At 32.6% G+C, this 15,965-nt stretch overlaps 1 protein-coding gene across 41 annotated transcripts in view; it reads right to left on the minus strand.

Moving 5' to 3' along the window:
- Positions 1-15,965, minus strand: part of RIMS2 (regulating synaptic membrane exocytosis 2) — a 603,774-nt gene that overhangs the window by 276,459 nt on the left and 311,350 nt on the right. For 30 of the 41 annotated variants that reach the window (XM_027561367.1, XM_027561351.1, XM_027561359.1 and 27 more), the window contains 4 exons: positions 14,584-14,683; positions 13,080-13,203; positions 10,161-10,207; positions 6,510-6,622 (listed from right to left, as the gene is read on the minus strand). In XM_027561367.1, coding sequence (XP_027417168.1) covers positions 6,510-6,622; positions 10,161-10,207; positions 13,080-13,203; positions 14,584-14,683 — 384 coding nt within the window. Of the gene's footprint in view, positions 1-671; positions 720-6,509; positions 6,623-10,160; positions 10,208-13,079; positions 13,204-14,583; positions 14,684-15,965 lie in introns of all 41 variants that reach the window. The other 11 variants (XM_027561346.1, XM_027561362.1, XM_027561385.1 and 8 more) reach the window with 1 other exon arrangement.

The raw sequence follows: 15,965 nt of genomic DNA on the forward strand, positions 1-15,965 counted from the left end.
TTTAAAAAACACTATATTAACATTACCTTTCCATATAGGGATTTCCTAATGAAAAGTGGCAAAGAACTTGTACCCAAGTATTGCAGTAAAAGCAAATAGAATTATAATTACATAATGTAAACAAAATAAACCCAACACATTTTACTTGGATTGTGATTTTGTTCTATCAAAGTCCTATAGTTTTCGAAAGTTGAACTTTATATATAATATGCAGAAAATTCATATTTTAGATAAGGTACAAATTTATTTGCCAGTCTCCTCAAGGAGTAATTGCTTGGAAAATGCAAGAGAATGTAGATGTTAAGTGATATAATGAATGATTTAAAGAGACAGTAACCTTAGTGTAATAAAAATGTCAACAGTATAAAATCAGCTATTTGTGTCAATATTACAGATATAAGTGGAATCTACATTAAATGCCAACCTGAAACTTCTGAGTTTTAGTATTCAGTCCATATAAAATCACTAACAAAGATTGTCTCTTTAAATTTTTATTGTATTTTAATCCCCATGCAGAATTTTACAAGCTGGCTCATAAAATGATTTGGAAGTCAATAATATGGTTTGGAGCAACATACCAAATAAAGTTTTCCTACTATGCATTTTCCAAAAACATACAAATAAGGGTTAAAACACAATTTTAGATTCTATCAGGCAGACAAGGCCTTTACCTGAACCCTAGGAACAAAAGGCGTTGTTCTTCTACTAAGGCTTTGGCTCTGGTAAGCAAAATTAAAGAAAAAAGCAATAAAACAAAACCAAAAAGGACAACACGCTGGAACTAAAAGACCAAAAGTAAAAAACACATACAACTATCCCTTAAATCCATTTTTCCATGACAATATATACCTAAATTAAGTACTTCAACATAATGAATAATTTTCCCAAAATTATAAAACAGATTAAGAACCATATAAAATCTGAGAAGTTTTAAACCAAATTTTTTAATGTATCAACATAACAGGAATTAAGACTGAATGTAAAACAATATAATCGGGCTCATATATTCTGAAAGAATGAATGTAAACATAAAATACGAGAGTCAAGATATTTCAGATATCATCCTTAAACATGCTACATAGAAAAAAACATGGTCCAGGAAGAAGTTAGATAAAAATACATTAAAGAATTATTAGTGAAAAGTCATCTATAGAAGTAATTATATAACTTTCCAAAGGAATATGGCTGAAAAAAAGTCTAAAAAATATTAGCCAAGTCAGCTTTATCATTTCTTAAAAGAATAAACACAGAAAGATAAAAGTGTGCTGGAACACACTGGATTAATCCGTTGCTTCATACTTTAAGAATCTATACGAGGAACTAGTATTTAACCATCATTTTCAGACATTTACTATGTGCCACCTGAGATAACACTATTTAGAGCTAATCACACTTATTAATGACAATAATAGTTTTCTTTTTATTTATACAATTCTTTATATATTTTCAAGTTTCAATAACAGTTTATTGCAAGTTTATTGCTTAAAACAATGCTAGAAGTAGTTGATGTTATCTCCAGTATGTAGAGGAGGAAACAGAGACATTAAAAAAAAAGCCTAGATGGACTTGTCCAATCTCAAAAAGTAAGACAGTTTTAAAGGTAAATAATAAAGCTCAATTCTGGTTAAAACACTCTTCCAAATTCGTAGAATAAAATCAAATTTCTTTTCTCTTCTAACTTTTTTTTTTTTTTTTTTTCATTTTGAAACAGCTTCCCAAAGATACCACAGCCACTGGGACATTGTGCCTCTATTAAGATGTGCCAACAGTTACAAGAGGAACAAAATCGGATTCAAGTTTCTGGGTTTGGAAATGGGTATCAGGGCATTTACTTTTTGTTCTTTCACCAAGATTCCATCCCATCTCTCACATTTTTCATGCATGTCTCTCGTTTAATTAACAGTTGTGAACAGTTAAATGTTTCAGACGTTTCCACTGCTATACGGAAACAGATAATAAGTACTAGGAAGACTGCTGTCCAGTGTAGCCATCATCAGACAAAAACCTGATGATAGTTTAAGACATAATCTAAAACCCAAAGGAAAGTGAATCTTTAAAGCAGACTTTCATTCAGCCATATGAGTCATCTTTATCTCCGAAAACCAAGACAGTCTCAAATCTCAGTTGTCTTCTCTTTCATGAGGGACGTTTAGATATGGAGTATGTTCCTGGTATCTGTCTGCATAACCCTAAATGGATAATTCTCCAGCCAAAGGGTAAGGGATGTGTGAAATTCACAGAGATTAGCTAGGCATGCTGAAGAAAAGGGCTAACAATACACTCAATTTAGAAATATATCTTACTTTTCTTGCCTTCCCAACTGTCCTACCTGTTGTTGACCAAAAATATCAAGGTAATGAAAGATTTTTGCAAGTAAATATTACTTCAAAACTAAAACATTTACTTTCAAAGAAATAGTCCTTTGAAATAAAGTAATCCTTTAAGGTCAACATTTTTCCATCTTTCAAAATGACCTCAAATGAGCAACTCATAGATTTTTTAAAGCAACTGTCTAAAATCTATGCCAGTTTAAACTTAACCTTTACCCGTAAGCTTATACATTAAACTTGGCTATGTAAATGTATTTTGTTTTGTCAGATTATTTTAAATTCAGATGAGATTAAAATAACATGCATTAACCATTTTAAAGTGTTGATGTATAGCAAAACCAATACAATATTGTAAAGTAATTAGCCTCCAATTAAAATAAATAAGTTTAAATTTAAAAAATAAATAAAGTGAACAATTCAGTGGCATTTAGAGAATCCACAATACTGTGTCACCACCACCTCCTTCAGGTTTCAAAACTTTTTCATCACATCAGAAGAGTCATGTTTCATCACATTCTGTATCTATTAAGTAATCGCTCACCATTTCCCCATTGCCCCAGTTTCTGGCAACCACTAAGCTGCTTTCTATCTCTATAGATTCTGGATATTTCATCAAAAAATGGTGAAGTATTATGCATCTCATTGCAATTTGTGATTAATACGAATTCATTTATTTTAAGCATGAAATGTCTGATAATATCTGTAACAATTCAGATTCATACAAATTAAGAATTTGACTTTGCACACTATGATTTATTTTGCATTTTTAATGTCCCTTCATACTTCATTCTGCACTACCAACTTCAGGACATTCTTCTTACATAATACTTCTAAAATAACAAGGTTGTAACAAAGAAATAGAAAAGATAAAAGCTCAAAGAAAAAATTTTCATTTATAGAAAATTTGAAAACAGCTATTGAATTTCTAAGTAGATATAAAGAATACATACCTATTCTTCAGCTAGTTAGTCCCTTCAAATGGGCATAAAATGGATATGTACAATATTTACAAGCTCATCACTAAAAATGGAGTCAGAAAAATATTAAAACAAAGTAACTTAGGGAAAAACATTGCAGCTATTAGTTAGCCACAGACTCTGAAGTAAAATAATGATTGTCAATAAGAATTAGTGTGTTCCTAGAGATAAAATTCTGAGTCACTTCTCACTTTTGAAATAGTTAAAGGCTATATCTTAATTTAACACTCTATCAAAAAACTAGTCAAAGGCTGAAATTAATTTTAAAATATTGAGACAATTACAGAAGCAATCCTTCAAATAAGGAAACTGCTAAATTACGGAAGACCAAAAATTTAAAAAAGAATCAAAATAAGGGATTGCTGACACTGAAAAGACTAACATAACAGTCCAGGTGTCATAAACCTAAGCTCATACAGATTTTCTCACCAAACACATTAATGGCACTTTCATAGTTATGCTTGAGAATAATAACAAGCTAACAGTACAATTTAAGCATGAAGAAATAAATGGAATAATAGTTTTAAATTCATCAACAATAGCCTTGTGCATGAAAGTTTAAATAATGTGTTTTATATATATATATATAAAAAATATATTTGAGAAAATACCAGTCCATGAACAGACATAAATATATTAGGAAGGAAAGCTCACATAATATACAAATTATCTTGTCAGATATTATATTAGCAGACATTAACAATGTCATAATTTTATAAGTGAGTTATGGACCCAGGTAAAATCTCATCGAAAATCAAAAATACCCAAAGGTAGAACAGAAAGATACAGGAAACATAATGTTGCCTTATGACTTCCTCGGTGTTTCCCTGAAGGATGATATAAGTGGACAAATGTTTTCCCAACCTCTGCATCATTACAGCAAACCAAAAATTGTCTCCAGTTGGCAGAAATGGGGTTAAATATAAAGGAAAATACTATATCCAAAAGGGTATCTTGCTTAGTTTTGCTGCATGAATAGAATGAAGGCAAAATTAAGTTTCATGAAGGTAAAATCCTCTGCTGTATTCTCTCAGCTACTAGTATTATAACTGACAAGGGGATAGAGCTTCACATATATTACTTGAATTGATAACTGTAGTTTAATTTGGCAAAAATATGTTGGAGGAAAGTTTTGGCAAAAGATTTCAAGAATCTTAAACTTTTTTTCTTTCACATTGTAATTTTATATCCAGACAAAAGTTATCCCGACAAAAGAATTTTGTCCTAACAAAATATGCAAGATTTATATTCAAGGATTTCCATGGCATCATTATTTAAAATACTATAAATTAGAAACAAGCAAGATATCCTATAATAGCAAATTAAGTTTAAATGGGGTATTAAATAGTAATTAAAATCATTTTAGGATGTTTTTTTTAATTAAAAGAAAATGTATATGATACATTAAGTAAAAAAAAGCAAGTTTTAAAATAGTATACACAGATTTATTATAGTTCTGTTTAAAATTTTATATGTATGTGAATGATTATGCTTTGGTGGCAAGAATATAGGTGATTTTAATTTTTTATTTATCTGTGCTTTCTTGATTTACTAAAAGAAATATATATCTTATTTATAAACATTATCTTGCTGGAACACACTTCTTCTAGGTCATAAAAAAATGATAAAATGGAACACGTGTTAAATTACAATTATATAGATTTAAACCATCACTTACAAACACAAGTACTATATACATTTGTTTATGTTTTCCCCAAATATTTAACAGTCTTACCTTTCTACCAAATTCACTTTGAACCATGAAGAAAAGTAGTTGAATTTGAAATCTGTCTAAATGCCCACACTATGAACCCTTCGTTCCTAGTTCAATTTCTAACATAAACTTGAGATTTCAAAAGAGGCAGCAACAAAGTGGTACTTACTTATTATGGGAGTCTAACTTTCACTCCCTCATTCTCCAACTGAAGCTAACTAAATACACACACACACTCACACACACACTCACACACACAGATTTAATATATACTGGCATCATCAGCCACCCAGTGCTTTACTTATACATGAAGCTATCTAAGGGAAGCCATGATTAAAAATTAAAAGCTAACATTTACTAACACTTTCTAAAATGGTGGGAAAAAATACACATACACTTGTAACCATAAATGTCAACATTTGTGCTGTCAATGTATGTAAGAGAGTAAGTAGAAAGATGCTACTTATTGTGGAAAATGGAAAAAACACCACTGTCCTCAAATGAAAAAGTTCACTCTGTTTATGAAAGAGAAAGGAAAAGAAAACAATAAGGAGAAGAAATCCATTTTAGTAAGACATTTACAATCTCCTAATAGTATATCGTATTCTGTTATTCTCATATTTGTGATCAAAGTAGTCTCAGAACAGATGTGCCTAATGACTTTTACTGTTATTTCTGCTTATATTTCCTGTATCTTCATCTAATTAATGGAAACTCTTAAGAAAAATAAAATACTTCTCCTTCCCCCAGAAAATAAAAGGACAAAATCGGTACCTAATTTAATAAAGCTAGAAATTGCTTTTAAATTAGACCAAGAATAGTTTTGTTTTAACTATAACAGTAACAATTATCCAAAATTCAATGTCTGAATTTTGAGAATTAAAGAGTTCTTAATAGTCATAAAATTTCAGGTTAGGAACTCATCAGAACTAGTATCAATATTAATCTGTTTGTTTCTAAAATATAAGTGGATAAATTTTAATATTTTTAAATGGTTTAAAACAGAATGACAACTTTAGAAATTAATAAAATGTGAGGGCCTGAATTTGCAACGCTCTTCTAATATGGGTATATGAGGGATAACTTAATTTTTAACTTTTATTATAAAATGTTCAAATTAGGGGTCACTTAATATGAAATCCACATGATATACTCAGTAATCTATTATATATTTCCCAATTTTCTTAGCTGAGTGAAAATCATGACCTTGAATTTTGGAATAATATTACTTACTGAAAAAGGTTTTAGATAGCATTACAAATTCTAATTCTCACCAAATTCCAGAAAAATGTAGCTCTAATAAAGAAAGTATTCTGTTAGATAATTATAATTGAATTTAAATTAATTAAAATTACTAAGAATGACAAAGTTGATGGTAAAAAGCACAATTATATTCTAAATAGGACTTGGTTCACAAAAAAATGGCATCATCTAGTAGAAATACTACTTGCTATCCCAAAAACAGAAATTAATCTAGTGAATACATACTGAAAGTTGTCCAGATAAGAACTGTGGAACATCCCTCAACATGCCAGGACTCATGGGAGATGTAACAGAAATAGAAGGACGATCCATTTTTTGAGATTCGAATGAGCTAGAACCTGAAATGGCAATTATACATAAAGAATAACAACAATGACTCTTCATTAGTATTTAATAATCTTTACCATATATCTTAAGTTATTTTTAATACCTACAAAATTCCATTATATAGACCTTTTTCTTAGCCACAATGTTCTAAATATACTTAAAGGGTTTCTTTAAAAGTGTAAGTGCAGCTTAGGGATTCTTGAAAGACCAAGGGTGAACCATTTTCTGTGCCAATTATAGTAGAGACAGACCTCAGAACCTAGTTACTTCATCTGTTCTGTGTTCTAAACTCATATCTTACAATAATATACTATGGGCTTCCTAGTGGCTCAGACGGTAAAGCGTCTGTCTGCAATGCAGGAGACCTGGGTTCAACCCCTGGGTTGGGAAGATCCCCTGGAGAAGGAAATGGCAGCCCACTTCAGTATTCTTGCCTGGAAAATCCCATGGACCTGGAGCCTGGTAGGCTACCGTCCATGGGGTCGCAAAAAGTCAGACACGACTGAGCGATATTATACAATAATATACTAGGAAATTTTAAAAATAGAAACTTAAGAAGGAAAAACCCAAGCCAAAACTTAAATCAATAAAGCAACTCAAACATGGTCTAAACTTGTAATGCTAAAAACGTAATTACTAGAATGTTAACTGTGAAAAGTTTTCAGCAGTGGTTTCTAACCATATCTGGAAGAATATAATAAATTATATGGGTAAAAAGAAAGTGAGGAGCTATGAGAAAAAGATATAGGAGATCAGGAAAAGCAGAACTTCAATACCTAGAAGTTATATGTATGAGTTTATTTGTATGGAGAGGAATGAACAAATTGCAAAGTGAATAAAATGGAGCTAATGAGATACTGACAGAATTAAATGCCTGGAATTCTGGGCTGCAAATTTTGGCACTAATAAAATATCCATGCTAAATTTTTATGAGTTAGGTAATAAAAACTGCATTTGAGAAAGATGTCTTTACCATTCATTTAAAGTTTCTGAATTGAGCGAGATGAAAAATAGTTAAGAATAAGTGGAATTCAATAAAATATAAAAGAAGAGGAATGACTGGAAAATGGACTGAAAAAGAATTGAGGCAATGTCACAAAATTAGAAAATGAGGACTCAAATTAATTAGATAAGGAAATTTCCAGATTAAGGAAAAGGGGGGAACGTTAAGATTTCAAGGGTTATAACCAGATATGGTCCCCTATGTCTTGTTCTCTGCACAGGACAGAGCAGATATTCCCTGGATGCAGAACTCTGGAGAAGTTCTGTGTGTAAAGGAATGGTTGGAGAAGTTAATTTGGAACCTGTCACAGTGACCCTGCGACACCACAAAGACATCCAAGGGGAAATGTAAAGCAGGTAACAGATGTGCAGATGGGGCCAAATGTCGAGTAGATATTAGTGTTAGAAATTAAAATGCAAACTGTCACCCTAATTGGGGTCCTAAGTGGATAGTATTCACTTCCAGAGAGAATACAGTGTAAAATGAAGGGGGAAACGGTAAGCCTTGGGATCAGAAGTAATGGTGATACCTTCATAGCATTTAGAAGTGGAAAGAATACTGCCTTTATATTAAGAAATAAGCTAAGCTTCAAGTAACAGGAAGACAGACACTTAGAACATATTCTTCAATATTCTTTAAATATCCAGGGCTGTAGGGACAATGATAGATCATTTTGATAATGTAACTTAGGAGTCATGTGGCAATTAAAATTATATGAAGAGAAAAACTTGCTGAGGAACTAAAAATAGAGGTTAAGAAACAGGCCTTGGAGAAAGCTACTCTTCCACTTCTAAAGCAAACAGGATTCAATCTTATTTGAGAAAGGACCCCTGCCCTAACAGAAACAATTTCGGAATTGTAGCCTAGGGGTTTTTCAAATAGCTACAATAATATAAAGGATTCCATACTGCTTATATAATATCTGGGTGATGTAAGTGAATAAAAGTTTTACCTACATCATAGACTGCTGTGAAAATTAGTATAAGTAACAATATCAAGCACAGTTCCAGGCATCCAAAATAGGAGTGATGATGATGATGACATTATATATAATGATAATTATTATCATTATGCTAGCACTTATAATTTTATGTGATCATAATATTATTTTGGATAAAATAATTTAGCAACCAGCCAAAGGTACTAAAGCAAATCTATCATATAATCAAATTTTAAAATTTAGAGCTAAGGCATTCCAAAATGACTTGACCTCTCTGGTAAAGTTTTTCTTTTTTTTTTTTAATTTATACTCATAATTATAATATAAATGTAAAAAAAACCATCTATTTTAATAGTATTCTGTTAATTGACATGTGTATAAAGAATCCAGTCACTTCTCACGACCTTCATTGCAACCACCATGGTCTAAGTTACCGTTGGCTCACCACTCAAATACTGAAATAGCCTTCTCACTCTCTCTCTGCTTTCACTCTGTTTAGTCTATTTTCAACATAGCACCCAGATTGGAAAACATGTTTCTCCCCAAAAACATCCTATGTAGCTCCTGATTTCCCTTAGAGTGAAAGCCAAATTCTTTACAGCGCCTCGTAAAGTCTCTGCAGTTTGGCTGCCCGTGACCTCCCTGTCCTCCCTCCTGCCGTTCTTCCCTTTGCTCACTCTTGCAGCCACAAGTCTTTTTGCTTTTTCTTAAATGCATCTTAGGCTTTCCTGGCTTAGCACCACTGAACCTCTGCCCACTGTACCCGAAAAGCTTTTTCCTCAGATTGCCACTCTGTCCAATCTTGCTCCAATTCTTCCATCTCAATGTGTCTATCCTGATCAACATATTTCAGACTGCAACCCTCCTCTCTTCCTTCACAACATGCCTTTCTATTAATCAGTCAATGAATTGGAAAAAATTTGTTTGCTTAATATCTGAAAGTAGCACTCAAACACAAGTAATTTAAAATGTCTATGTAATTTTTAAATGTCTATATAATATATAAAATTGTAATAATTTTAACTTATATTTGCCTAAGATATTTAATATCTGAAGTAGCACTCAAACACAAGTAATTTAAAATGTCTATATATTTAATGTTATTTCAACTTAAATGTCTATTGTTCCATTACTACTTTGTTAAATCAGAACTATTACCCATTTTCTGAAAATATAAATAAGATATATATGTAATTATTCACTAGATTGTCCTCAAGATTCCCCACACTTACTGAGGATTAGGTTACAAAGCAGTAAATTTTAAAATTAGGTGAAATTTGGGGAGAGGGTGAAATTTTGAGTAGTGAACTTACCTAACTGTGCATTTGAAATATCTTCAGTTTATAGTAATATACCTTACTACAGCTATCTAAAAAATACATGGTAGTTAAGACAGTGTAGTTTAAAAAAATCATCTTAAGATATAGACTCTTGTACTTTTTCCCACAATAACATGAAATAATACTAAATCTTCCATCTTTATACAACTGCAGACTTGACAACAGTACTATTATATGTCTTACTTTGTATTAATAAAGAGTTCATTTGACTCAGATGATGAACGACTTTATTAGTGACATTTTCTACTAAAATAAATGAAACTTACTGGACTCCAGCTGTGTGTGTGTGCTGTCAGGTATTCTAGGTATATCTCTGAAACGACAGAAAAAGAAAAAAAAAAAAACAAGAAATTGTTTAAAAAGTATTAGGAACTACTATTATGACAATTATCAATCTATATTATAACAGGACAATGCAAAATGAACAAAACTGTGTATGAGAGAAGCATTATATAAATAAGGAGAAAAAAGTCATAGCACTCGTAGAACACAATCAAAGTTCGCAGGGCTGACTCCTACTACTTAAAAAAATGAAAAATTACATGCATTTGGAGCAGATTTATGAAAATATACAATTCATTTCCTACGTGTTTTACTATACAATTTTCCATTCAAAAAATTTCTATACTCAAAACAAGGTAAGTTTTAGAAATATATTTTAATTATACTCTACTCTTTACATTGTACCTGCTGTTGTTCAAATCATAACATTGAAATTCAAATAAAAATATCACCAAAATGAAAATTAAAATATTTGGATTGTGACTGAAATTTTTTTAAACATAATAATTCTACTAAGAAAAAAGTAAACATGTTTTTATTGGACTTAACATAATTGCTCTGTATTGCATTTACACCTAAAGTATGTACATTTTTGTTTGAGGTTTGCCAAGGAGAAGGCAATGGCACCCCACTCCAGTACTCCTGCCTGGAAAATCCCATGGACGGAGGAGCCTGGTAGGCTGCAGTCCATGGGGTCGCTAAGAGTCGGACACAACTGCGCGACTTCACTTTCACTTTTCATTTTCATGCATTGGAGAAGGAAATGGCAACCCACTACAGTGTTCTTGCCTGGACAATCACAGGGATGGGTGGGCTGCCGTCTCTGGGGTCGCACAGAGTCAGACACGACTGAAGCAACTTAGCAGCAGCAGCAGCAGCAGCAAGGATGATATACATTAATGGCTAAGCTCATTCAAAAAGTTGCATCAATAATACTTAAATATTAAAAAAAAAAATGTGATTGGAGAATTCCTTAATACCAAGAAACAGATTTGATTAATACCTTAAGGTAATAGTTTAACCATATAGCAAAACTATGAAAAGACAAAATAAAAAATAGATACAATTTCATGTGGTAGATTCATTACTTTTGAAAGGAACATTTCAAAAATTAAGTTACCAATTGAAGTAATTTCCTTCATGAAAATTTCCTTCATGAAGCAATTTCATCATGAAAAACTCATATAAATGACTTAAAAACTAGGCATTAGTATTCTATAAGAAGGAAAAATTTCCAGTTTCTACCCTGGAATACTTTTACACCAGACATTCATTTAATAATTCACTGCCAGTTTATATATTTTTCTATTGCTTTTTTAAGTTATAGGTTTCTCTTTTACATTGGCTTAGAACACAAGCTTCTGTAAAGGAAATACTCCTGTGGTATTTCATGAGTATTTTTAACATAATTAAAAAGTAAACATAATTATTCACTAGATTAAAAAGGATTATATTTAAAATAATAATAAAAATAATAAAATGGTTAATAATAAAATAATTATTTAAAAGCATTATATTTATTGCCAATTTAAAAAAAGTCAAAGAGTAATTGATGTTTGCTTACTTTTTATCTGTTAACTTAAAGATGTTCATTTTTCCTTAAGTGGTTGCCTCCATCTAGAAACAGTGTGCCCTTAACCTATCTCTTATTTTTACATTAAATCTCCGTTTTGGAAAAAACATAAAATGCATAGAATATAGCTGATTCTTGTGCAATGTACAGAACCACAGATTATGAAACTTCTTTTGAGAATAACTGTTACTATAGTCCCCTTCTGCTAATCCTTTAGCTATCTACTGAGTTACTAAGATAATAAAAATTATCTTAAATATTTAAAAAAAAATACAGTCCATGGAATTCTCTAGGCTAGAATACTGGAATGAGTAGTCTTTCCCTTCTCCGGGATCTTCCCAACCTAGGAATTGAACCCAGGTCTCCCACAGTGCAGGCAGATTTTTTTTACCAGCTGAGCAAGAAGGGAAGCCCAAGAATACTGGAGTGGGTAGCCTATCCCCTCTCCAGGGGATCGTCCCAACCCAGGAATCGAACTGGCGTCTCCTACATTGCAGGCGGACTCTTTACCAACTGAGCTATCAGGGAAGCCCTAAGAAAAATTATAAACACCTAAATTTTCTTCCTTTGTAATTAACTATATATTCTAGCATGATCAGATAAAAAGATGTCATTTTTGATAAGGTGTTTTTAGTAAAGGAGAAAAAAGCACTGTCCTCAAAAAATTTAGTTTTATAAAGTAATCAGATATTATTGAATTGCATATTACAAATTGTTTAATAGTAGTCAATTTTATGACTTCCCAGTTGGTGCAGTAGTAAAGAATTCACCTGCCAGCACAGGAGATAGGAGTTTGATCTCTGGGTAGAGAAGATACCCTAGAGGAGGAAATGGCAACCTACTCTAGTATTCTTGCCTGGAAAATCCCATGGACAGAGGAGCCTGGTGAGCTACAGTTCTTAGGGTCACAAGAGTCAGACACAACTGAATGACTGAGCATGCACACACAGTCAAATTTACACATGTGTAAAGTGTTCAGCAAGGAGATGCAACCAGTCCATTCTAAAGGAGATCAGTCCTGGGTGTTCTTTGGAAGGAATGATGCTAAAGCTGAAACTCCAGTACTTTGGCCACCTCATGCGAAGAGCTGACTCATTGGAAAAGACTCTGATGCTGGGCGGGATTGGGGACAGGAGGAAAAGGGAACGACAGAGGTTGAGATGGCTGGATGGCATCACCGACTCGATGGACATGGGTTTGGGTGAACTCTGGGAGTTGGTGATGGACAGGGAGGCCTGGCGTGCTGCAATTCACGAGGTCGCAAAGAGTCAGACACGACTGAGCGACTGAACGGAACTGAACTGAACTGAAAGTACTCAGATTAACTCACCCAATAGGCCTTGAAACAACAAGCTCCACCTGTGGTTCAGGTTTGGATTCCAGGATGATGTTATATACTTCTTCAAATGTGGCTCCTTGTAATAGTCTTCCATTCCACTCTAGTACTTCATCACCTGTGGTGTGTGTCAGCAATGATAATCTTAGAAAGAAAACCTAACTTCACAAAATGCACTCGAAACAAATGCAATCTCAAACTGCAATCAATTTTGTAGAACACAAGCACCGTTATGGAATAAGAAACATACTGAGAACAGCTCCAATGGCATAAAATATGATGACTGGGATGATTAGTAAATTTCACACAAAAGGACAAGGAAAGGCCAGAGGAAAAAATAACGTAAAAGTCATCTCTGTGATTTCTGGAATTGTTTTCAATAGTGTCCTGTCCCTGAATAGTTGTTAGTTGTTCCTGCAAGGGGAAGCAAGTTGGGAACAACCTACGTCTCCAACTTGGTGACATCACTCTTGTCTGTGATTTCTTAATAGAAATTACAATTCTAGAAACTATCATGATCCGTTGCCTCTTTGAAAAATGTATAACTCTGTATTCTATGATCCTCAATATATATGTAGTTGAGCACTTGTCTAATCTCTTTTACGAAAAGTTTAATACTGACCATTCACTGGATCTTCTCCAAGGCATTCAAGGATCTCTTCAATAGTAACCATTATCATAGACATAAGGAGTGACACATTTCAGGAAAAACATATTTATCCATGAAATTTGCTTTCTAAACTATACTGGAAGTGCTTCAAAAGAAATAAGGCTTATGGGAAACAAATTATGCTAATCTGAGATACAGACTAGGAATATCCATCAACAAAAAAATAAGATCAGTAAATATAAAAATCTTTTATCTACTGTGACTCAAGAACTAATAGTTACAACTTTACATTGATGAATAAAAATTAATATATAAGTTAAATGAACTTTTGGTTACAAGTGAAGTCACTTCCAAATGAGACAACTTTTTCATAACAAAGGTCTGTCTAGTCAAGGCTATGGTTTTTCCAGTAGTCATGTATGGATGTGAGAGTTGGACTGTGAAGAAAGCTGAGCACCGAAGAATTGATGCTTTTGAACTGTTTGTGTTGGAAAAGACTCTTGAGAGTCCCTTGGACTGCAAGGAGATCCAACCAGTCCATTCTAAAGGAGATCAGTCCTAGGTGTTCTTTGGAAGGAATGATGCTAAAGCTGAAACTCCAGTACTTTGGCCACCTCATGCGAAGAGTTGACTCATTGGAAAAGACTCTGATGCTGGGAGGGATTGGGGGCAGGAGGAGAAGGGGACGACGGAGGATGAGATGGCTGGATGGCATCACTGACTCGATGGACGTGAGTCTGAGTAAACTCCAGGAGCTGGTGATGGACAGGGAGGCCTGGCGTGCTGCGATTCATGGGGTTGCAGAGAGTTGGACACGACTGAGCGACGGAACTGAACTGAACTGAAGTTTAACAGTTTAAGTGTAAATAACCAAAAATTGAAACCTACCTGGTCTAAGATGTCCTACAGTATCAGCTAAACTTCCTCTTTTAACTTTGGTTATAAATGCGCAGAGCCGACCTGATTCAGTCATCTTTCCTCCTACAACCTGTTTAAAAGAAGAAAATGTTAAAACAGGCATATTGTTCAATTGAACACAGTTGAAGATTCAAGTAAAAAATAACTAGATAATTTGCAAGTTTTGAAACTATAATTTAATATGTTAAAATAATTTTAAAATAATATAGTGTTATTATTAGGAACTGTGTATATGTCAAGGACAGACTCTTTACATACTCCAAATATTTTACAATTTAAGCAATTATTTGTTGAAAATGTTGCATACCTTAGAAACAATTTATAATTTCTGCCTTTATTACAGAATTCTTACTTTTGCCATTTCTAAAAATATGTTACTACACAATACTACATAATTACATATAATTACATTAACATTTCTAACTACAAATTTCTAGTTATAGATGTCAAGTATCATACTACATATTTTGTTACTTTTACTATAATTATGATATCTTCTAAAATTTTTATTAGTTGGTAATCTTTGGGGCACATTGATAACATGCATGATGATGATGGATTTTTCCTGAGAAAATTACAAAATTTACTTAATCTCATCCAAATTAATGTAAACTTTAGACCATCTGCCTCCCAATTTTTCTGTTTCTATTAACACATGTTTCAGAAAAAGAAAAAAACAAAGGTTATCATTAATGCAGTGGAATCATATGTGAAGCTATAAGACTAGTCTCCTAAATTAATGCTTTGATTCTCAGAACTGCCAATCAATCAATATATCAACTTTGTAGCAAGTTATGCAAAAACTAGTAACTAATTTCATTGACTAGATTTTTTTCCCTCTTCTCAATTGACTGAATGACACAGAATTTAAAAATTATTGATTTATCTTACTCCATTTATTTATTCCCCAATTGCAGTGAATAACAGTCAGAGGCAGTTCAGTTAACATTAACTAATTATTCAAATGTTTGGTTCTGAAAATTACATGTATAGATAATATGGGCTGAAATCCCTATGTTAAGATATTAAAACTTTCTTGACTTAATAAATTTTAATAATAATTATACTGACTATAATTATTATTATTGAAATCTCAGAGTGCCAGGCACAATACTAAATGTTTGTATATTGCTTTATTTAATCTTACTAGATAATAATTCTCAGTATTATTATCTCCACTGTACAGATGAAGGATCTGAGGCTAAGAGAAGTTTAGTTGCCTAATGTCACATAGCTAGTAAGTGCTATAAACAGAAGTCAAGCCAAGGCATCCCGACCTCTATACTAAACTGCAGTTCCAACTCTACACTGGGCAGATCTGGATTTAATTCTCACCTTCATCACCATCTTTG

Source organism: Bos indicus x Bos taurus, chromosome 14, assembly GCF_003369695.1.
Source record: "Bos indicus x Bos taurus breed Angus x Brahman F1 hybrid chromosome 14, Bos_hybrid_MaternalHap_v2.0, whole genome shotgun sequence".
NCBI lineage: Eukaryota > Metazoa > Chordata > Mammalia > Artiodactyla > Bovidae > Bos > Bos indicus x Bos taurus.